Source organism: Dendrobates tinctorius, unplaced genomic scaffold (genome assembly GCF_039654945.1).
Source record: "Dendrobates tinctorius isolate UK_male_01 unplaced genomic scaffold, ASM3965494v1 ptg000049l, whole genome shotgun sequence".
NCBI classification, from domain to species: domain Eukaryota; kingdom Metazoa; phylum Chordata; class Amphibia; order Anura; family Dendrobatidae; genus Dendrobates; species Dendrobates tinctorius.
Genome location: NW_027361717.1, coordinates 19,937,393 through 19,961,050, shown reverse-complemented (window position 1 = coordinate 19,961,050; position 23,658 = coordinate 19,937,393). Strand labels below are relative to the sequence as shown.

The 23,658-nt window shown below is 41.6% G+C and overlaps 1 protein-coding gene across 2 annotated transcripts in view; it reads left to right on the top strand.

Annotated features, from left to right (window-relative positions):
* EPHB1 (EPH receptor B1) overlaps window positions 1–23,658 on the top strand; it is a 434,861-nt gene that overhangs the window by 330,885 nt on the left and 80,318 nt on the right. For both annotated transcript variants that reach the window (XM_073576520.1, XM_073576521.1), the window contains exons 5-7: window positions 5,453–5,788; window positions 18,801–18,925; window positions 21,643–21,805. In XM_073576520.1, coding sequence (XP_073432621.1) covers window positions 5,453–5,788; window positions 18,801–18,925; window positions 21,643–21,805 — 624 coding nt within the window. The remainder of the gene's footprint in view (window positions 1–5,452; window positions 5,789–18,800; window positions 18,926–21,642; window positions 21,806–23,658) is intronic.

The following is a 23,658-nucleotide window of genomic DNA, read 5'->3' as shown; positions in this document are numbered from 1 at the left end:
GACTTGCCAGGATCCTTAGCTCCATGGTAATTCTGCTCCTGTAGTGATGAGTGGTATTTAAACCGATCAATACAGCCGCAATTCAGTAAAAATCTTTAATATTACAATTTATGGTCAAACCGTAAAACATATACATATATGACGTATGAGAGACTTCGAGAAGCACCGAGACCCATGTCATCTCTATAGATAGCCGCAGGTTTTCACTTTAATGGAAAACATTGAACTTAATGATTAAGGGGATTTCACCAAAAGCTTTTTTTTATTAGAAATCAGGATCATCAAGGCTCAAGGTAGGTCAGGCTGACCTTATCGTTTCCAAAGTCAATCATGGTCTGAAATCCACTTTAACCTATAACTTATGGTGGGGAGGTCCATCACAGTCCTGGTCCTAGAATGGCTTTCTGTAATAGACCTGGATATCCGCCTGACTCAAGAGGAAAACAAGATATGAAATGTTAACGTGCCCGGCCTCTCAAACGGTGGGAAAGCGACTTTCTAGTACCTGGTAACTGTGGAAACGGATTCTTGAGTGGCTTACAAAGTGCTTGTCATAACGTGATTAAGTGACATGGTGCCCGAATGGCATGGCTGCGACTATTAACCCCTCTCTGTCTTGCCTTGTTTCCATAGTGTGTACTGTATCCAGCTTTGTGTACATCTCACGTGACACAAGCTCTATAATTGCCCAAGTCACGACAGAAAGGACAACGGTAATTGCCATATTCACAAGCTCCCGGCCTGAATGCTTTCTACCAATGCCGATGGCTGTGCACTTCCTTGCAAGATCATTATACTTAATAATTGTTAGATTTTCAGATAAAGTAAGAACCTTGACCTTAAAAAGGTTTTTTATCAATAAAATTAAAATAAAAGAACCCATCTATTGCTCACGCTCCTCACATATTATCTATAGCGCTGCTGGTTCAGGTACGCCAAGCAACACAGTGAACAAGGCGTATGTGGAAAAAAAATTGTCGAAATCAGCACTGAAAAAATAATTTTTGTCACGTTCTCTCGATCAGTGACAAAAAATGAACAAAAGAAGGAGGCTGGAAATCTGATGGTCCTGTAAAATGTCAATGAGATCCTTCAAGATCTGTTAGGATTGAATGTATAATAGGGCAGTCATATCCATTATGGCGCCATTAAAAATAAAAATCATGATGTTAATGTTAGCAGATTCTAAAACTGAACATTAGTGGGGAGCGAACATGCTGGGATAGCCTGAACACATGTGGGGATGGCCTGATTATTACACAATCCCCAAATGCTGTCTAACAGCCACAAGCCATGCAACCGCAGGGACTCGAACATAATATACGAGCACGCCCAGATGCTGGGACAACACCCGAGCGTGCTCGGATAACATGTTATCCTAGCATGTTCACTCATCACTACTGATCATACATATTAGATAAAAGTTGGCCGACCATCTGATTTGTAAGGTGCCTCTCGAGAGATGATGTGAGGGGTTGGTGGTGGTGGTGAATTTCAACAGCTGTCCCTTTTGTCTCGCGCAGAGATAAGCCACTTCTAGAAAAGTCCACAGTGACACTATCATAAAACACACAGGAGCATTCAACCAAGCCAAGCATTCCTGTGTGTGATAGATAGCTGTCAGATGAATAATATCTAAAGTGTATGAACAGTTGAATGAGAACCTGTCAGTAGGGTGTATATGGACATGTAGGTCATAGGAATCTGAATAGATACCTTGATATCTGCAGCCAGTATTAATTTCCATCTACCATACAAATCCATATGTGTCTTACCAATGCGTTATTTATTGAGTGACTCATAGAATCATAGAATCGTAGAGTTGGAAGGGACCTCCTGGGCCATCTGGTCCAACCCCCTGCTCAAAGCAGGATTCGCTAAATCATCCCAGTCAGATGTCTGTCCAGCCTCTCTTTGAAGACTTCCATTGAAGGAGAACTCACCACTTCTCGTGGCAGCCTGTTCCACTCATTGATCACTAACTGTCAAAAAGTTTTTTCTAATATCTAATCTGTGTCTCCTCCCATTCAGTTTCATCCCATTGCTTCTAGTCTTTCCTTGTGTAAATGAGAATAAAGTTGATCCTTCTACAATGTGACAGCCCTTTAGATATTTGTAGACAGCTATTAAGTCTCCTCTCAGTCTTCTCTTTTGCAAACTAAACATTCCCAAATCCTGTAACCTTTCCTCATAAGACAGGGTTTGCAGACCGGTCACCATTCTGGTCGCTCTCTTCTGAACTTGCTCCAGTTTGTTGATGTCTTTTTTAAAATGTGGTGCCCAAAACTGGACACAATATTCCAGATGAGCTCTGACCAAAGAGGAGTAGAGGGCAATAATGACTTCACGTGATCTAGACTGTATGCTTCTGTTAATACATCCTAGAATTGCATTTGCCTTTTTTGCTGCTGCATCACACTGTTGACTCATATTCAGTCTGTGATCTATTAGTATACCCAAGTCTTTTTCACATGTGCTGTCACTTAGCCCTATTCCTCCCATTCTATATATGCTTTTTTCATTTTTATTGCCCAGATGTAGTACTTTGCATTTCTCCCTGTTAAAAACCATTCTGTTAGTTGCTGCCCACTTCTCCAGTTTATTTAAATCTTTTTGAATCCTTTCTCTCTCTTCTATAGTATTAGCTATCCCTCCTAGCTTTGTGTCATCAGCAAATTTAATCAGTTTACCCTCAATTCCTTCATCTAAATCATTGATAAAGATGTTGAACAATACAGGGCCCAGGACAGAGCCCTGTGGTACCCCACTTGAGACATTCTTCCAACTGGATGTGCAGCCATTTACGACCACTCTTTGGGTCCGATCACTAAGCCAGTTATGAATCCACCTAACAGTTGCCTTGTCCATTCCATACTTAGTCATTTTTTCAATAAGGATTGTATGAGAGACTTTGTCAAATGCTTTGCTGAAGTCAAGATATACTATATCTACAGCATTTCCTTGATCCACCCAATCATACGGTACTGTGCCCCAAATTTACGAAAAACAAGGGCCACTACTTCCATCACCCTTTTCAACTTTTTAACCTTTTCAACATTTGAAATGTTAGCAGCATGACATAGACAATCTTCCTTTGTGGCGGGCACATTTCCACATATAACGTTATGGACCCCAGGGATGCCAGTATTAACCATTCTACATTAACTGCCCTTTACAAAGTTCATAAGAACAGCGCTTCTTAAAAAGAGAGGAGGGGGAATCACACTGTGGCACTTAAGTGTAGACATAGCAAGAGTTCACAAAGTCAGAAAGTCTTACTTTATTGAGTGCGTAGTAAATGTCTTAAATAGAATCCCAGAGGAAGCATCTAATAAAAGAAACATAAAATAATAAGGAACTGTGAACCGTGTCTGTGCTGTTAGGGACTAAAATACAACTAGTCGCCATCTTATTCTTCATTGTCTGTAATATCAATCATATGATCACTCAGACACACAGTCTTACTAACTGTAAATCATATTTTCCCAATCGGGTCATCTTCCTTGCAGAGTTCTCTTTAGATACAAAGTACATTCTCTTCTTGGAAAAGGTAAAAAAAAAAAACAGATCAGGCGTATGTGTGTCACATAGTTACCGCAACAGTGTAGAGCCAGAAGACCGCAGCGTCTGATTGCTCCTACTCCGGCGCTGAGAAGAAGCACTTCTCCTTCATTTTAAATGGGTTTCTTTCTTCTGGCAGAACAAGGGTTAATCGGCCATGTTGGAAATCCCTGTGCTCAAAGCTGAGCTCGGTTAGCCACTCCCTTCCCCTTTATAATCCGGGCTCTGTTACTATTCCTCGTCAGAGCTTTATTGCTGCATGGCCAACGGTGGGAGAGGAGTTCACATGAGGAGACTTGAAGTAGTTATTAGTGACTGTTGCTTGGTTTGTATGTGTGATAATTCCCTATCCTTCTTTATTTTGGTTTATTCCCCTTCCTCCACGCCTTGGTGCATTCCTCTGTTATATGTGATTGAGTATTTTGCATGCATGGAGTTTTCTGTTAGCCCTTGCTTGTGTTACCTTGTTAGTCGGGTTGGTGTACTAGAGTGCACAGTAGCGCCCTTCTTCCTTGGGTGGGGGAAGCGAACAGACAGAGCGCTAACTCAAGAGATAAGACAAGGGCGGAGGCCTCGGCATCTTCGCCTTCTGAAGTATCCCGGGGAGCAGGGCGAGCTAGGGCGCCCCCTAGTGTTAGGGACATAGAAGGAGCCCTTGTTCCTGGGTCACCCAACAGCTGTGATGTCACTATCTGATCCTGAACTCTATCTAGCAGACATGACTTTCATATAGTTTCTAGAAACTTACAAATAACTTTAATCTTAACCCTTTAGCATCCCTTCTGCATCTAACAAACAGCAATTAAATATTGTATCGCAATGTACTACAATATAAAAGCAATAATAGGATCCTATGGAAGGTTAATGTTTCCTATGGGAGACAAAAAAGTTCAATAAAAGTTGCTTAAAAAACAACCATTGTATGCCCTCAGAGGAATGAGAAGAATTTTTCTTATTGTTCTTTTTTACATAATTTATTTTTACTTTTTTACTTCTTTGTTATGTGTGAATAGGAAAACATATTACAGAGAATCTATGAGGCCATTTTGAGTTTGGTTAAACCCATTATTCATTATAACCACAGAAAGAGGAAAAAAATCATCCAAAAAATTCAGTTACAAACCAGTCAGGCCCAAATGCATCTGCACTAATCCAGGGTGCAGCGGACCCAAGTAAAATGGCAGCTGCACAGGTGCATAAATACCAAATGAAACAGCCAGCCTACAATCAGGGATTGGCCGTGTGATACACCAGTGCAGAAAAAATAATCTGCATGTGGCAGTGTTCACACAGGGAGTGCAGGGCTTCTGGCTAACAACCTCTTAGTAACACCATATAGGGGGGCTGCCAAGTGCCAACTAGAATGCATCCCGTGTGAACAGAGGCCACAAGTTTGCAGAACCATTTGGGCCCAACTGCACCCTGGAAAAAATATAAAAAGTGCACAACAAACTTATCAATATATGTAAGGTATTGGTTGATATTAAGGCCTTAATACGGAAGCCGGCAAACTGCGTCAAAGTTCCTTACACTTGTCAGTCCCTACTCTAACATGAGAACCACAGAAAGAGGAAAAAAATCCTCCAAAAAATTCAGTTACAAACCAGACAGGCGCAAATGCATCTGTCAACAGTAAAAACACTGGTTTGGGGTGGGAAATTGGAAATTCTATATCCATTGTCTATCCATCCATGTATTCATTATTCATTATGTTGAGGGTAAAAACACTGATTTTTTTTGTTGGGGTGGGGGCAGGCTTGTTGTAAACTCTCTACTACTACAGCCATAGATGCTTTTTCCTGTTTCAGATTATTATAATATTTTACTTTCCATTCATCAAACTGTATAAATATGTTCCTTCTGACCATCTAACTTGTGGTTCTGTCCTCAGGTGTTCCTTCTGGACCCCGTAATGTCATATCGATAGTCAATGAGACATCCATCACCTTGGAATGGCATCCGCCACGTGAAACTGGTGGCAGGGATGATGTCACTTACAATATCATCTGCAAGAAGTGTCGGTCTGACCGGCGGAGCTGCTCAAGATGTGATGACAACGTCGATTTTGTTCCACGGCAGATGGGGTTGACGGACACTCGTGTCTTCATTAGTAATTTATGGGCGCATACGCCTTACACCTTCGAGATCCAGTCTGTGAATGGAGTCACCAATAAAAGTCCATTTCCTCCCCAGCATGTCTCCGTCAATATCACCACTAACCAGGCTGGTAAGTTAATGTTAGTGTAATTAATGACATATTGATACAGGTATTTCATGAAAAGTAGTCAGAAAGCATCAAGTTAACTTTAATTGGAATTTGAGCAGCGTTCAAGGCCGAGCCTTGATTGATGATCAAACTCTGATGTGAAAGAGTCAGTGCCCATATTGTATTGATGAGGTAATAAAACTGATATGTCCACATGTTGAACATCAGCCATAAAGAAACTGTGAAGCTCAGAGATGATGTCGACTACTGGACTTGATCCAGTCCTAGGCTCCTGCAGCTTCATTTTGGGTTGGACACAGCTTCCGTTGTTTGCATGTTTCATAGTTTAATAGTTTAGTTCATTTAGATCAACCTATGACCTAACCTGATGATGCATGGGAAGGCAAAAACCCTATGAGGCAGATGCTAATTGCCCCGTACGGAAATCAGACTATAACCCTAATTCATAAGTTGTCTTGATATTGCAGACCACTCATTCCCTTAATAACCTTGGTCGTTCTTCTCCGCACCTGCTCTAGTTCAGCTATGTCCTTCATCAAAATTGTACCCAGTATTCTAAGTGTGGCCACATTCGTGACATATATAGAGGCAAAACTTTGGTCTTGTTATGAGCATCTATGCCTCTTTTAATGCCTCCCATTATTTTATATCCCTTGGCAGCAGTTGCCTGGCACTGGTCACTAAAGTTTAATTTCCTGACCATCCATATGCCCAAGTCTTCAGCGACAGTTTTACCCAGTGCTTTACCATTTAGTACATAATTATACATTTCATTTCCTCTGCTCAAGTGTGTAACCTTACATTTATCTACATTAAGCTTCAATTTCCTTTTCTCATCCCAAGTCTCCATCTTACATAAATCCATGTTTAATATTAAATTAAATATTAAATGTAGCTAGCGCTGTGTATAGGGACTGGCTGATCAGCTCCTTTTTATGTCAAGCCAGTTGTCTACTTAGAGAAGGGGGATGGCTGAGCTATTAAAATTAGCAAATCTTCCAGCCCCCTTCACACTCACAACTTTTGACAATTTGACACAGGATACTTTCTCCTGTGTTGAGCATTAACCCGAAATGCTGCTGCTGGGACCTTAGGTTAATAGCTGAACATTGGGACACCTTTGAATATAAAAATATACAGTATTAGTCCTGTAGAATTAGTTTAGTAACACATCTAAACGTTTTTTAACTAAACCTTACCTTTAAAGGGATTGTTCGGCATAAGCATTTGTTGACCTATCTACAGGAAAGGTCATCAATAGCAGGTTAGTGATGGTCGGACACCCGGCGCCCTCACTGATCGATCGGCTGTATTTTGCTCAGTCTGATATAAACACTTTGGACGGAGCTGCTAAACGCAGTTGCGTTGAGAGTATGAGAGTATGTCCGCCTCTGCCGAATCCTCAGGCCAGCTTCTAGTCTTTTGTATAAGACCTGTGCGGCAGTTGTCGGCACCGGCCGCTACTCTTTTGAATGGAGCTGCGCTCAGCAGATTTGTGCAAAACGTTTACATCCAGGATCACTGGAGCAAAAATCAGCTGATCGTTGGGAGTCCCGGATGTCAGTCCCTCACCAATCTGCTATGGATGACCTATCCTGTAGACATGCAATCAAACACCTCTGCATGGACAACCCATTTAAAGCCAATTAAACACTAGATATAAAGTATTGTTTTCAGTGTTAGGAAAATTACAAATAAAATATCAATTGAAAAATTCAGAATAAGGCCTAAGTTTTGGTATATTCTCAGCATCAATTGCAACAGTTCTTGCAATTCAGTCATATTACAACTAGAGCTTTATCACCATTCCTACATAATTACATACAACCCTAGAATAGCCTATTGAATTCAGCATGCCGAGGTTTTCCATCTGCTTATATCATACTGGAATATGCTGTATTAAATAATACATTTTTAAATTTAGAGTTGTATGGAAATCCTAGGTTTCTAGAGGAGCAAGAAAACCTCCTTGAATTAAATAGTTAAAAGTTTGTGTTTCGGTGTTAAAGGAATTGGACAGTACTTCGGATATTGATGACATATCTTAAGACTAGGTCATCAGTGTCTCTGATACAGCTTCTTAAAGTGCAGATATCTAAGTGCACAGGAGAAATATACAAGAATATCAAAATAGTATATATGCTAATCCTCTTCAGAGAAGAAGAGGACTTGAACTCTATAGTGCCACCTGTTGGTAGTAGCGATCCTGCAAGTCACAATCAACCCTTTAAAGGGAATCTGTCACGCTTTTTTTCCCCTATTAGCTGCCGGCATAGACATCGGGGGCTTATCTACAGCATTCTGTAATGCTGTAGATAAGCCTCCGATGTAACCTGAAAGTGAAGAAAAACACGTTATATTATACTCACGGAGGTGGGTGGTCCGGTCCGATGGGTGTCGCCGTCCCGTCCGGCACCTCCATTCTTCATGCGATGTCGTCCTCTTCTCCCGTCCTGTAATGGCTCCGGCGCAGGTTACATCGGAGGCTTATCTACAACATTACAGAATGCTGTAGATAAGCCCCCGATGTCTATGCCGGCAGCTAATAGGGGAAAAAAAAAGCGTTACAGATTCCCTTTAACGAGTCTTGTAATATGTCTTAGGATAAAAGCCAAATCAGAATCTCAATTTGCAGACAAGGTGTTTTGAGCTATTGGCCCTCGTCCGTGCAAAGTATGAGAACTGATTTGGCTAGGTGAGAGGCTCTGGACTGAGGTCTAAAGGGTAAGGTTTCTCCTTGTGGAGAGTGAGATACCAGCTCTGGCTTGTCAAGGTAAGGAGGCTTATTCGCTGTGCAATGCTCCTCTGGGAAAATAATATGCAAATTGCGTCTTCAGAGAGGAAGAGGACTTGAACTCTATAGCGCCACCTGTTGGTAGTAGTTATCCTACAAGTCACAATCAACCATTTAACGTGTCTTGTAATATGACTTGGGATAAAAGCCAAATCAGAATCTCAATTTGCAGACAAGGTGTTTCGGGCTATTGGCCCTTGTCAGTGCAAAGAATGAGAACTGATTTGGCTAGGTGAGAGGCACTGGACTGATGTCTAATGGGTAAGGTTTCTCCTTTTGGAGAGTGAAATACCAGCTCTGGTATATATTTTTCAATGACACCACCATCTATAAACTGATCATCCATCTGTTTCTCATTCTTCTTCCAAAACCTGAAGCTGCAGGGTTTGTTGAGACCAGAAGCACAGCTTCATGCCATTGGCATGGCCATTGTTAGGTAATGCAGCTCTGCTCCCACTGAAGTCGGATGTTGTACCCCAACGAATCTGGAATTGATGACCTACCTTAATTATAGGCCAGCAATATCAAAGTTCTGGACAACTTTTTTAACATTATGTATTATGTGTAGAAAAATATAAGTGTCTGTAAAATCTAGGAGAACAAATCCCCACCATACTACTATGAGCTACACCATCTCATTGGCAGTGCTGTCACATAGCGCAGTCCCATAGGATAGAGTACAGCGCAGTGGTTTAACGCTATATCGTCTATAATCTGTAATGGTTTAACTGCATTAAAACGCCATCAGGTAAGACAATAATTGACAATTTGATATCATATGTTGTGAATATGTGACTTGTTCCTGGATATTTGCCAGAAATAGCAGCAGACGGATTGAGATACAGTAGACGCTTTAAGTACCGTAGCAGACATCCCCACCATTCTCCTTCACCTCCGGCCTATCTATTTCTTATCTCCCAAGTCATATTCTTCAATCTCGCATCCATCCATATTATCTAGGACTTTGTCGTCTCTTCATATTTTTATTTGTGTCACATACATAACAAGTTTCAATATCCATTAATGCAAACACATCTATCAAATCCGTTGAGAGGATCTCAGCGTAGCCATTTATCTTTTATGTACCGGGCAGCTGCTGAACATTCACACATGGTCCAAGCTTCTTACAAGAAGCGCTCTTCTTAATTAACCCCATGAATGTCCTCAGACTGTTCATTCACATACACGTCAGGTATCTTTGATACAAACTGCTGCAAATCATTTTCCCTTTACAGAGCCGGCGTATTTAACATGACTATTGTGTCATGGTGGAACGATCTTGTAATCCAAGTAGGTGGACTTTTTTCCCAAAGGAAGTAAAATAAAATGCCATGTGATTTTCCTGAGACTGTTGTTGTCATGAATAATTTACATTGACCTTTATGGTGTTTGGGTTTGTCTCCTGCATTACCCCATCATGATTATATGGAGCCACAGACATCATATGCCTCAGTGGATTTCTAAGGAACACAACTTTGAAATGATGGTCCTCTGTCTTATTGAACTGTGGCTTATGTCAGCAACTAAATCTTGAGACTACTGCATGCTTATTAAGATATTGCTTCACTTATTGATAGTGTTTGCTGTATAAGTAATCCTTAATTTTCTCGTAATTATTATTTTTTATTATTATAACGCCATTTATTCCATGGCACTTTACACGTGAATAGAGGTATACATATTAAAAACAAGTACGGTATAATAATCTTAAACAATACAAGCTACCGACTGGTACCGGAGGAGAGAGGACCCTGCCTGCACGGCTTAGTCTACAAGGGATGGTGAGAGTAGAGCTGGTTATGCAGCTGTATTGTGGATCAAGGATTACTGCAGGTTGTAGACTTGTCGGAAGAGGTAGATCTTCATGTTCTTTTAGAAGGTTTCCATGGTAGGCGAGAGTCTGATATGTTGGGGTACAGAGTTTTACAGTATGGGAGATGCACTGAAGAAATCTTGTGTGCAATTGTGCAAGGGTAGATCAGAGGGGAGTAGACAAGGAGGTTGCGTGAGTATAGGAGGTTGCGTGCAGTTAAGTACCAGGAGACTATGTCACAGATGTATGCAAGATGTATGCAAGAGACAGGTTGCAGATGGCTTTTTATGTCATGGATAGGGTTTTGAACTGGAGCCTTTGGGCAATGGGGAGCCAATGAAGGTATTGGTAGAGATGAGAGGTCGGGTAAGAGCCAGGGGACAGGTTGATTACTCAGGCAGCAGAGTTAATTATAGATTGGAGGTGTGTAAGAGTGTTAAAAGTGAGGCCACAGAGCAGAACGTTGCAGTATTAGAGGTGGGAGATAATGAGCGCATACACTTGTGTTTTTGCAGAATCTTGGTTAAGGAATGTATGGATACGGGAAATATTTTTGAGTTAGAGTCGGCAGGAGGTGGAAATGGCTTGGATATGTGTTTAATAAGGTGGAGATATCGGGTCCAGAGAGGTAGAATTGTGTGTAATCAGCATGGAGATGATACTAAAAGTCATGGGACCTATTAGCTGTCCCAGGCTAAAAGTGTAGATGGAGAGGAGCAGGGGTCCTAGAACTGAGCCTTGAGGGCGAGGTGAGGATGTAGTGTATGAGTGGGAGATGCTGAAAGTCTGGTCCAATAGGTATGAAGAGATCCAAGATAGGGCCAGGTCTGTGATGCCAAGAGATGAGGCAATCTGTAGTAGGAGGGAATGGTCCACTGTCTTGAAGGCATAGGACAGGTTCAGGAGGAGGACAATGTAGTGTCATTTGGCATTGGTAGTTTGTAGGTCATTAGTGACTTTAGTTAGGGCAGTTTCAGTTGAATGATGCAGTTAGAAGCCAGACTGTAATCTGTCAAAGACAGAGCTGGAGAAGAGGTAGAAAGATATTTCAAGATGGACATGCTGTTCCCATAGTTTTAAGGCACAGGGAGAAGTGATATGAGGCGATACAGTAGCTAGACACAGAAGATTGGTCACGGAAGGGTTTTTAAGATGGGTGTGATTTAGACATGTTTAAAGGGAATATGCCAGTTGTTAGTGATAGGTTGAAAATATGGGTTGGGGTTCAGATGAAGACTGTGTTGAGGTTTGGGATGAGGTGGGATGGCGTTGGGTCAAGTGCACAGGTGGTGAGATGTGATTTGGAGAGCAGAGTGGATAGTAATTACCGTAGATTTATTTCCATTTTTTCACTTACCATTATGTCTCAGATATATATTCAAAGTACACTAAGACTCTTAAAACCCTTTGGTTTTTTAAATCGTTTTACATCTGAAGGCAACAAGAGAATCACTAATCCTAGGAATCACACTTTAAATTATAGTTGGTCAAACCAACTGATTTTGGTGAGAACAGGTGGCTATCTAATGTTTATGAGGAGAACCCAACTCTTGTCATTACTATCAGAGGATGCAAATGTTGTTCTTCCCATAGAGAAGCCATGTTAGAGCCAATCATCCATGTGTATGGGAGAGTCAAGAGGGAGCTCTTGATTCAGCTCACCTGGTGAGATGGATCCTCCATCCCAAGGCAGGGGAGACACATGGGCCCTGGGCATTGGTACAACAAGTAAAAAAGACACACAGTTTACAAGGACTCGTCACACGCAGGAGACTCAGGACGAGAAGTACAGGTGCAGTGCAATAATAATGGGAGAATGCAAAGATGGCTAAACAAGGGGCACATGAAGGCAACCTGCAAAGCCCGATGTGGAGCACAACACAGTTCAGTGGACAAGGGTGAAGGGAGCAGATTCCAGGCCCAGTACAGATGTTTAACAGAGCTGTTGGCCCAACAGTTATCTAGGCTGCATAGGAATTTCTAATTTTTTGTTTTTAATACTTTGATCATCTTTTTTTCATTACAAGCAAATATAAATGGGTATGCATGCATCGAGCGCCTAATTTTCCCTATATAATTCAACAGTGTAGTTGAAATGTATGCAGAATATTTTGTTACACATGTAGGGGTTGTCTCAAGTGTATTGTGGATACTAGAGCAAAGAAGGAATCGATTTAAAGGGACTGTTGACTTTCAAAGACCCTTTTTATATGCTCAGCTTTGCATGTTAAAAGGGAATCTGTCACCTCATTTTTGCCCTATGAGATGCAGCCACCGCCATCAGGGGCTTATCTACAGCATTCTGCAATTCTGTAGATAAGCCTCCGATGTAACTGAAAGATAAGAAAAACGAGTTAGATTATACTCACCCGGGGGTCCGGTCCGATGGGTGTTGTTGTTCGGTCCGGTGCCTCCCATCTTCTAGTGATGACGTCCTCCTCCTTACTTCTGCCGCGGCTCCTGCGCAGGCGTACTTACTCTGCCCTATTGAGGGCAGAGTAAAGTACTGCAGTGCGCAGGCGCCGGACCTCTCTGACCTTTCCCGGCACCTGCGCACTGCAGTACTCTGCTCTGCCCTCAATAGGGCAGATAAAGTTCAAATGCGCATTAGCCACGGCAGAAGTAAGGAGGAAGACTTCATCGTTAGAAGATGGGAGGCTCCAGACCGGACCGCAACACCCATTGGACCGGACCGGACCCCCAGGTGAGTATAATTTAACTCTTTTTTTTTTTATCTTTCAGGTTACATCGGGGGGCTTATCTACAGCATTACAGAATGCTGTAGATAAGCCCCTGATGGCAGTGGCCGCATCTCATAGGGCAAAAATGAGGTGACAGATTCCCTTTAAGTTGAGGATTTGACCATTGCCTAGAAGATGTACACTAGAAGACTGCAGGGCACTCGATTGTGGGTGGTGATGTCGTAAATTGAGTTGTATCTTCCTGAGCTCTTAAAAAAACATCACGTCATATACCTGCCTTATGATTCAGCAAAAATCTATCTTAGGGCATTCATGTATTTTTCTTTAGTACTGATTATTCCGATACAGAATAAGATAATTTTTTCAGAATGTTTTGTAAATAATTTGATCGAAACTCTCAAAACTTCTCCCTCCGTCACATCACAATTCCTCTGTAAGAAATCAGAGGCATAAGAAGGTGCATCAGAGGGATCATGTACCACTATGGAAGCTCTATTATGGCTGCAAATTTAAGTAATCAGTAACGGAAGGCACAATAATCGTCCTATAAAGTGGTAATACTAAAAAAGGGCCATAAAAGATAAAAATGTTCTATAAAACTAAGCGTAGCTTGCTGATGAGGGTATGCAAAAGCAATCTGTAGCCCCATCCATTGTCGTGACATGCAGGGACTGGTAGTTGAACGTTCACTAATCTAAAGGCTGTGCCGCGTACATGAAGAATTATGCGAAGCAATGTAATTTTGAGAGGAATACTCAATGGTGATTTTGTTGCTGTAGCTTTCTAGATTCTTTCTGCATTACCCATGCTAACCACGCAACAGTGCCATAGCTATGAAGCCTGCAATTAACAAAACAGCAATCAAGTTAAGTGCTTAATTTCAGGAAATTAACATCCTTCTCCAAAAGGATAGGAATAGAAAACAAAAAAGGCGGCTTAGAGGAGATCTGGGTAAACAGAAGAAGCGCCGGCTTTCTGCCTCCTGTGTGCACTCGAAAGAGAGACCTTGTATCTGAGAAGTAAACAGAGCTGACCTCAGAAATGAAGCATTATGCAAAGCAGTGAGGAATGGGGGGAGACCCGAGCGCCTCTGATTGCAAAATTAGGAATTATACGAGGCCTTCATAAGATGCAGTGTTATACTGAAGGCCGGGCTTCTGGAATAATAGGTTTATCTAGAAGGATCACATCTCATTGTCTTAGCGCAAAGCTTAACGTGGATTAATTACAGAAGCAATTACAAGATGAACTTTACTGCATAATACAAATTGGCATTACGGCTGTCATCTTTTTGTATAATTCACACTTATGTTTCCATTGCACGCTGCACATGATCGGCACCTACTGTTTTCTATAGCCTGAGTCATCTGAAAATGATGGAAACAAACCTGACTATATGTTACAAAAAAGAAGTCTTAAAGGTGATGTCTGGTTTAGTAAACCTGCTACTTTAAATACTGTATTATGGGAATCTAGAGTTAATGAATGAAAGTGAAGGCTTCTCACTCCAAACCTTTACCTATCAGCGAAGCATAAAATGTCTCACTTCTCTCTGTCCTAAGGATGGAGCATGTCTGAGCAGTACATGAACGGCCCATAGATTTCAATGGAACCTGTGTAATGTTTCACTTCCCCTGCGGAGGTGCTGTAGGGAAATCAAGAACTTGCTAATAAGTTTCCCAGAGATTGCAGGTGACTCTTGGTGCCTCCCCCTGAAGAGCATTCTGTGATCTTCAAAAGGAACTTCAAAAGTAACCTGAAAACCCTACTCTTTTGACAAGCCTACAACCTGCAGTGATCCTCAATCTGCTGAACCGCCGCACAACCAACTCGTAGAAACATAGAATCATAGTGTTGGAAGGGACCTCCTGGGCTATCTGGTCCAACCCCCTGCTCAAAGCAGGATTCGCTAAATCATCCCAGACAGATGTCTGTCCAGCCTCTGTTTGAAGACTTCTATTGAAGGAGAACTCGCCACCTCTCGTGGCAGCCTGTTCCACTCATTGATCACTCTAACTGTCAAAAAGTTTTTTCTAATATCTAATCTGTGTCTCCTCCCATTCAGTTTCATCCCATTGCTTCTAGTCTTTCCTTGTGCAAATGAGAATAAAGATGATCCTTCTACAATGTGACAGCCCTTGAGATATTTGTAGACAGATATTAAGTCTTCTCTTTTGCAAGCGAAACATTCCCAAATCCTGCAACCTTTCCTCATAAGACAGGGTTTGCAGACCGGTCACCATTCTGGTCGCTCTTTTCTGAACTTGCTCCAGTTTGTTGATGTCTTTTTTAAAATGTGGCGCCCAAAACTGGGCACAGTATTCCAGATGAGGTCTGACCAAAGAGGAGTAGAGGGCAATAATGACTTCACGTGATCTAGACTGTATGCTTCTGTTAATACATCCTAGAATTGCATTTGCCTTTTTTGCTGCTGCATCACATTGTTGACTCATATTCAGTCTGTGATCTATTAGTATACCCAAGTCTTTTTCACATGTGATGTTGCTTAGCCCTATTCCTCCCTTTCTGTATATGCTTTTTTTATTTTTATTGCCCAGATTTAGTACTTTGCATTTTTCCCTGTTAAATACCATTCTGTTAGTTGCTGCCCACTGCTCCAGTTTATTTATATCTTTTTGAATCCTCTCTCTCTCTTCTCTAGTATTAGCTATCCCTCCTAGCTTTGTGTTATCAGAAAATTTAATCAGTTTACCCTCAATTCCTTCATCTAAATCATTGATAAAGATGTTGAACAATACAGGGCCCAGGACAGAGCCCTGTGGTACCCCACTTGAGACATTCTTCCAACTGGATGTGCAGCCATTTACGACCACTCTAAGCCAGTTATAAATCCACCTAACAGTTGCCTTATCCATTCCATACTTAGCCATTTTTTCAATAAGGATGGTGTGAGACACTTTGTCAAATGCTTTGCTGAAGTCAAGATATACTATATCTACAGCATTTCCCTGATCCACCCAATCAGTGATTCTGTCTACCCTCTCCTACTGTATCCTCACCCATCCCCTGTAGACTGTGAGCCCTCGCAGGCAGGGTTCTCTCTCGTTCTATACTTGTTTTGCTCACGTTTATTGTACTTGTCTATATTTGTCCAGTTCACATGTAAAGCGCCATGGAATATATGACGCTGTAAAACTGTATATTAATAATAAATAATAATCTGCAACATGCAGGGGTGAAATTGCACGGGTGCAGCATAGACGCTCAATGAGTAAAGTCGTCCACTGTGCGTTATAAAGAGGAATTGGACTGCAAAGGTCCCAAGTACAGTGATTGCACAGTGGCCTTCTTCTGTCTATCTCTGTTCCTGTCATGATGTCAAATACTAACCTTGATATCCTTCAAAATGCTAGCTTCTGAGTCTCAAACACGCCAATGGTGCTTCTACAGACGTCTGGAGATACAGAAATGTCCACTACAAATTAAAGTGCCTGAAAATGAGCCACAGTCCAAACCTGTGTGAGTCTGTGCCCAAAAACAGCACAGAATATCAACAAAAGTAGTGATACACACATACCATATTTATCATTGAATTTGTTTTTTTAGTAAGTAAAATTGCCACAGATGTATAAAATCCACCCCTCACCATGCCATATGCTTTTGCTAATATTTGTGAAAGATTGGCTCCTTCTACAGAGTCCCCTGGTACCAGTTCGGTCCTGTAATACAAGACCATAGGTCATCACTGTTGCGACAAGTCAGTTCATTAAATTCCTTCCCTCCTAAAAATTGCACTATCATCTATAAGTGTTAAAATTTAAAAGTAGAAGCATTTAGGAACAACAGCAACTCATCCATGAAGTAGAAGCCAGGTAGAATTACAGAGCGGGGTCCCCCAGTGCTGAGGAGCAATGTGAATAAAAGTATCCAACACTCTGCTAACTCCATAACTTCCGAGACCCAATGTCCTTTGGTCTTAACATCAGTACAAAAACTGGCATGGCATGGATTTCCATGGCCAAGCAGCTGAGGAGTGTGTGTTTGGCGAATGTCGGGAGAAGAAGGCTTCCTTAGTGACTGCACTGTGCTATTTGTAATGTTTGGTAGAGGAGGTTTACTGCTATTGGGTTGTTTTTTAGGGGTCAGCCTAAGACAACTTATTTCCAGTGAAGAGAAATATTAATATTTCAGAATACCAAGGCAATTGGGACAATTGGTGTTTTCAACTTTGTGGGAACAATTTGGGGAAGACTCTTTTCTGTTCCCCATGACTGTGCTCAGTGCACAAAGCAAGGTCCATAAATACATTGTTGGGCAAGTTTGGTTTGACTGTCCACCCAGAGTCCTGACCTCAACCTCATCCAACTCCTCTGGGATCAGCTAGAACGGAAATTACGAACCAGACCCTGTCCTCCAACCTACGTGTGTGGATTCACAAATGCTCTTCAGGGTGAAGGGGTAAAAATTCCTACAGACATCTCCAAAATCTTGAAGAAAGCCTTCTCAGAAGAGTAGATGTTGTTATAGCTGCAAAGGGGCCAACTCCATATTATTGCCTATGGATGTAGGATGTAATAACAGCTCCTGTAGGTGAAATGGTGAGGTGTCTCAATACTTTACTCCATATACTGTATCTTAATTGTGATGGAAATTGTGCAAGAGGGTGAACTCCATTACATGTGCACTAAGCGCCATTGCTATGTCATTCATCATTCAGAAAATGTGTTGTCCATCATTTGTCATTGCCTTGTATGTATACTGCCTCAGTAGGCGGGAATGTACATTTCATGTCTATATTAAATAAAGACCACCGTTAGTGATAGAAGCATTGGGGAATAGTCATCATCATTTACACATTCCTTTTACCGCTCATATCATTGAGTGAAGATTTTCTATCAACTACTGGATTGTGTCCCAGACAAGTGATAGTTTCTGCCAAACCCTGACAGCGAGTTTATAACAACAGCATACTTGGTGCCGTATCCATCATGTACTGGGAAATACTTTCAGAATAGACTAATTATCAGTAACTTAGCATGGGCTGTTGGTGTAAAATAAGGTCAGACGCGTATGTGATTTCTAAGAGAGATTAAAGCTTTCTCACAGATCAGCAATGAGTGGAAAAGATGACTGCACTCATAACATATAAGTAGAGTCCGATTTCCGCTCACTGACACAATGGAGAAGATGGAGAAATTTAGTTCTCCATCTTCTCCTCATCCAAGAGAATCGGTTCACACTACATGGACACTTTGATCAATCTCTGACCAGAGTCTGATCAGAGTGTCATTTCCATATTCGGCTGTCTGCACGAAGCCCTTACTTTGTGCAACCAACCAGCAAATTTCCTGCCATATGAGAATCAATTATTGGCATCTTGTATGTAGAACTTGGCAGCCAGGGTTAAGTCTGGTGGTGATTTCATCATGAGAAGTAATATCAGGGTTGGACTGGCCCACCAGAAAACCAGAGAATCCTCCGGTGAGCCCTGGGTTCTCCTTCAGAAGAGTTCATAGTGCAAACCTTGCAGTTGCTATGGGGCTCTTCAGTGGAGAAGAAAGGTGAGCCCTCAGAATCATCCTCAAGTGGGCCCAATGTTCTTCAGTCTGACACTGAGTGATATATCCCAGATTTCACATTTTATTGGTGAACTATGCTAAGAACTGCATTGCCAAAGCCCCTATAATAGCATGCCACCAGGAGTGTAACCAAAGTCAAGTCTTATCATTTTTATTTCCACAGCTCCCTCCACTGTACCCATCATGCACCAAGTCCGAGCAACCATGAAGAGCATCACCCTCTCTTGGCCGCAGCCAGAGCAACCCAATGGCATCATCCTGGATTATGAGATCCGGTATTATGAGAAGGTGAGGCACTTATCGGATATTTTCGAGCAGATTTGCTCATTTATTAGAATCGTCCAGTCGTTTCCAGCACTGAATAGCTTACCGCTGATTTAGAGTTGATGGCAGAAGTACGTTATTAATGCCGTCTTTCCAGCTTTGATGATTATGGAAGTCGTAATGATCCATAAAGAACGCAATGTTTACTAATTCAGTAATGTTCTTCTTGGCTGCCATGCCGGATACTGTGGTCGTACCTGCTTAGAGGTCACTAGAATTTTCTATGTTTTCGGTTGCTATGTCCATCCTAGTTAAACTATGGGAACTATAGGATGTACTAATTGGGGTCTCCGGGGTCCTTTATGACCTTCTATGGCAAGTTTTTTTTCATTGCTGTGAATTTGCTCTCATGAGTAGCCATTCAGGGTGGTCTGGACACCGTCCATTGATCTGCAGTTATCAGCCTTTCAGACAATATGTAGATTCCTCCCTGTTTGGCTGAAATTACAATACCAGTGATTAGATTTATTGTCTCTGCTCTGCAAGTGAAGAATTCCCAATTAATGCATGAATCACCTGTTCCAAGTAGAACCACATTTTGCATTTTTTTCAGATTATTATTTGCTGGTTTTCTCTGCGGCGCACCGTTCTGGCAGCCATATTGTGAGAAACAGATAAGTGTAGAGCCAGGGGGAGGCAGACGGATTTCAGAAGCTGGAAAATGAGGCGATTATGCTGCTCCAATGCTGAAACTAAGCTTCTTGTAGAAATTTCTCTGCATTAAGAAATGTGTTTTGTTAGGAATCCACAGTAAATTTTAATTGAACTAGGAAAAGTGATGTTTTTTTTTTTTAAATATTAACACTGATACTGCTGACAGCTCAGCTCTATTTGCCTAAATAAATCTAAACTGCAATTCGAAATATGACCACTGGACTATAGTGGCGCTATATTCTATGCTATTTTCATTCCATGGGTAAATAAACACTGCTCTCAAGAAAACCACTGAGCAAATGTCAAATGCTGAAGAGTAAAGCTGGAGTCACACATAGCGACTCACCAGCGATCCCGACAACGATAAAACTTGTGACTCTGTGACGGGGCCCTAAGTTGGACATGTTGTGCTCTGTCTTTTAAAGAGTACTTGTCATTTTAGGTGACTTTTCAGAATAAGTTGTGTTTGTGAGAATGAGGTATAGCACCATTTCTGGCCATTATATAACTTGTCTAAAACGCAAAAATTGAACCAGTACATATGTTGGTATAAGTACAACGCCGCATAGGTGTGCGCTCACACTGTGGCAAATTAACAAACAGAACCTAAGATGGTGAATTTTATGTTTTTCTTTATCAAAATAATGCTAACCAAGTACGCTATGGTATTTACATAGGAGGAAACACAGCGTCTGGTGATGTCCATGAGTTCAAGACTTCAGGCAGTCATTGCCAACAAAGGGCTTTCAACCAAGTACTAGAAATGAACATTTTATTTACAATTATTTAATCTGTCCAATTACTTTTGGTCCCTTTAAAAACAGGGTGGCACATGTTAAGGAGCTGAAACTCCTAAACCCTTCATCCAATTTTAACGTGGATACCCTCAAATGAAAGCTGAAAGTCTGAACTTCAACTGCATCTGAATTGTTTTGTTTAAAATTCATTGTGGCAATGTCTAGAACCAAAATTAGAAAAATGTTATCTCTGTCCATATATATATGGACCTAACTGTACTTTTACCATTTATTTACTTACTACAGGGTATTTGCTCATTTTGTTTTTATCTTAACTTTTATTATATAACTTGTGTCCTTCATATTTTAGATGTTTTCCCTCCACAGACTCTATCTATAATTCTCATTGAGCTAGTGGGAGGAGTCCACAGTCTAATTGCTATTATTGTTTCGCTATACAGCACAAGCATGAAGGATTGCTGCTCTCCTGTCTCTGTGCAGCACATGATCGGAAGCAGCAGCAGCATGGAGGCTATTTTACAGTAGTACTGAGCATTGTAGTTGTGAATCCAACACGTACTACCAAGCAGAAGCACTGTTGGTGTACTTCTGTGCCTGTCACTTTTCACCTATGATGATGGCTCCTCTATACAACACAAACATGAAGGATTACTGCTCTCCTGTCTCTGTGTACACATGATTAGAACCAGCGGCAGCATGGAGGTTATTTTACAGTAGTACTGAGCATTGTAGTTGTGAATCCAACACTTAGTAAGCAGCAGCACTGTTGTTGTATGTGTGTCTGTCACTTTTTGCTCTGCTACTCTGTAATCTTGTACCCCTATTGTCTTGGTCAAGATGCCTTCAGATAATTTTCAGATTGAATGATGAGCTCAGAAGGCAGGGGGAGAGGTGGCGCATAAGAGGAGAAAAAACCCCATGTATCTGATAGGATATACTACAAAGTTTTTATTTAAATATTCATCAGTACTATTGATTTATGTAATATTAGTTAAAATGACAGTGACCATGTAGGGAAAAAAATAGGTGATTGAGAAGATTTATAAAGTAAGCTAGGTACTCTAGATGTCCTGGTATTCCCTGTGTGACACACATTTGTGTCTTGCCTAATGGTTATTTCCCTATGTACACAAATGTGACGGAGCAGAGCTGACTTTTGATGAGACATACAGATTACAAGTTTCAGTACTAATAGGATGTGACATTGCCAAGAAAGTAACTTGTCATCACTATTTATTTTTCTCAATCTATATTTTTTGTTCTCTTTAGGATCACAATGAATTTAATTCTTCTATATCCAAGAGCCAGACAAACACAGCAAGTATAGAAGGACTAAAGCCAGGAATTGTCTATGTGGTGCAGGTCCGAGCACGAACTGTGGCAGGCTATGGGAAATACAGTGGAAAAATGTGCTTCCAAACCCTGACTGATGGTAAGTGCAAACATCAGAGCTCAGTCGTGAAGTAGGCAGAACCTAAACAACACATTTGTACTAACGCCATCCGGATGTTCATGGTGGCAGGAGACGCATGAGCTTATGTAACTGGGGACATGATATTATAAGGCCATGTGCACACGCTGCGGTTTTTGCTGCGGTTCTGCTGCTGTTTTGGCCCTGCATAACTGCAGCAGTTCCGCAGACATGGTACTTTACCATGTTAGCCTATGGGTTTTCAAAACCGCAGTGCTCACGCTGCGGTTTTTTACCTGCGGAAAAGCTGCGTTTTTTTTTCCGCAGCATGTCAATTGTTTCTGCGGATTCTGCTGCGGTTTCACACCTTTAACATAGTAGAGGTGTGAAACCGCAGGGCAAAACCGCAGGCCAAACCGCAGCAAAACCGCAGGTCACTTTACCTGCGGTTTTACCTGCGGTTCCGTGGGAAAAAACCCGCAGGTGAATCTGCAGTGTGTGCACATAGCCTAATAGCGGACATATAACTGGAGCAAAAAAATTATATCAAGAGGCCAGATTGGAGCTTAGGCTGCAACTGTTCTGCAGGTTGTCCTGTAATTCTCCCACTGATAAGTCATTAGTCGGAGATTGGAGACTTTCTGCAAGTAACTAATTTTTGTAGAGAAAAATAAGGTTAGCTGCTCATTACCTTTGGTCTATGTTTTGACTGATAGCAAGGTCTCCTAGACCATGGTATTGGTGGCTAATTTCGTATATCTGCGCATATGGTAAAAGATTTAACTGGCACAGAAGAGGATGCAGCTGGGAAAGCGGTCCAGAGATCAGTCCCACCTTGGGAGCCATGGATGTGGTGATCTACACTGTACACCAACACCATGGTCAGAAAGGGGCTTTTATAATAACATCTTGGGAAGTGGGGGCTAGGAAGAAATGATGGGTTAAGAAATGAGGTGATCTGACGTTCTAGTAGACCACTGTTTATACAGCAAAATTAGCAATAGAGTTCTAAGTTTTTTGTCAAAAAGTGGCCATCTCCTTGACATTGGTATTGTCGATGTTCTCGGTGGGGCTACTACTTCTGCTATATCCCCAAATAACCCATAATTTTTCCCAAAAGCAGATCCCCCTCTCACTAATAAACACACAAACTACAATTTTGGATAATAATTGGCCACAGCAGCCTTTATTATAAACATACAAATATTTAACAGCAAATAAATAACACGGGGAGGGTCCTTGAAGCTCAAAATCTGGTGATTAACCATAATGAAAAGTGAACATATAACAGACCATAAATTACTCCCAGCCAATACCCCACTGGCTTTGGAGCACAATATACCCCGAAGGGTTCCATTGTCCACTTAACCCCGGGATCCGGCCCAACGTTGCCAAAATCCCCCCAAAATCACCAGACCTGAAAAACCCCGTAATATAACACCAACTGAGGAAACCATATACCCACAAATTCCCCAGACAAATTTAGCACCAACTTCAAGGACCCCCCCAACCACCACAATGAGGGTATTTGACCACCTCAAGTGCCCTGAGACCCCCCTACACCGAATAGCTAAGGCCATCTCAATAACGCTGTGCAAACCGAGTTTGCAGAGCGTTATTTAAATGTATCCCATCTCCCAACAGAAGTTCTCCCTCCCCCTCCTCTAATTCAAAATGACGCACCACCACACCACCATTTCTGCTTACAAAACTGGACATTGCCCGATTCACCTTAATTCTCACCTTATTGATCCTCTCAACTGATCTAGCATGCCGCCAGCAATTCGGTGGAACAATATCTGACTACACCAAAGTCAGACCACGAAAAGACACCCATAGCCTCAGTAAATCGTGTTTATTGTCTCTTACTAATT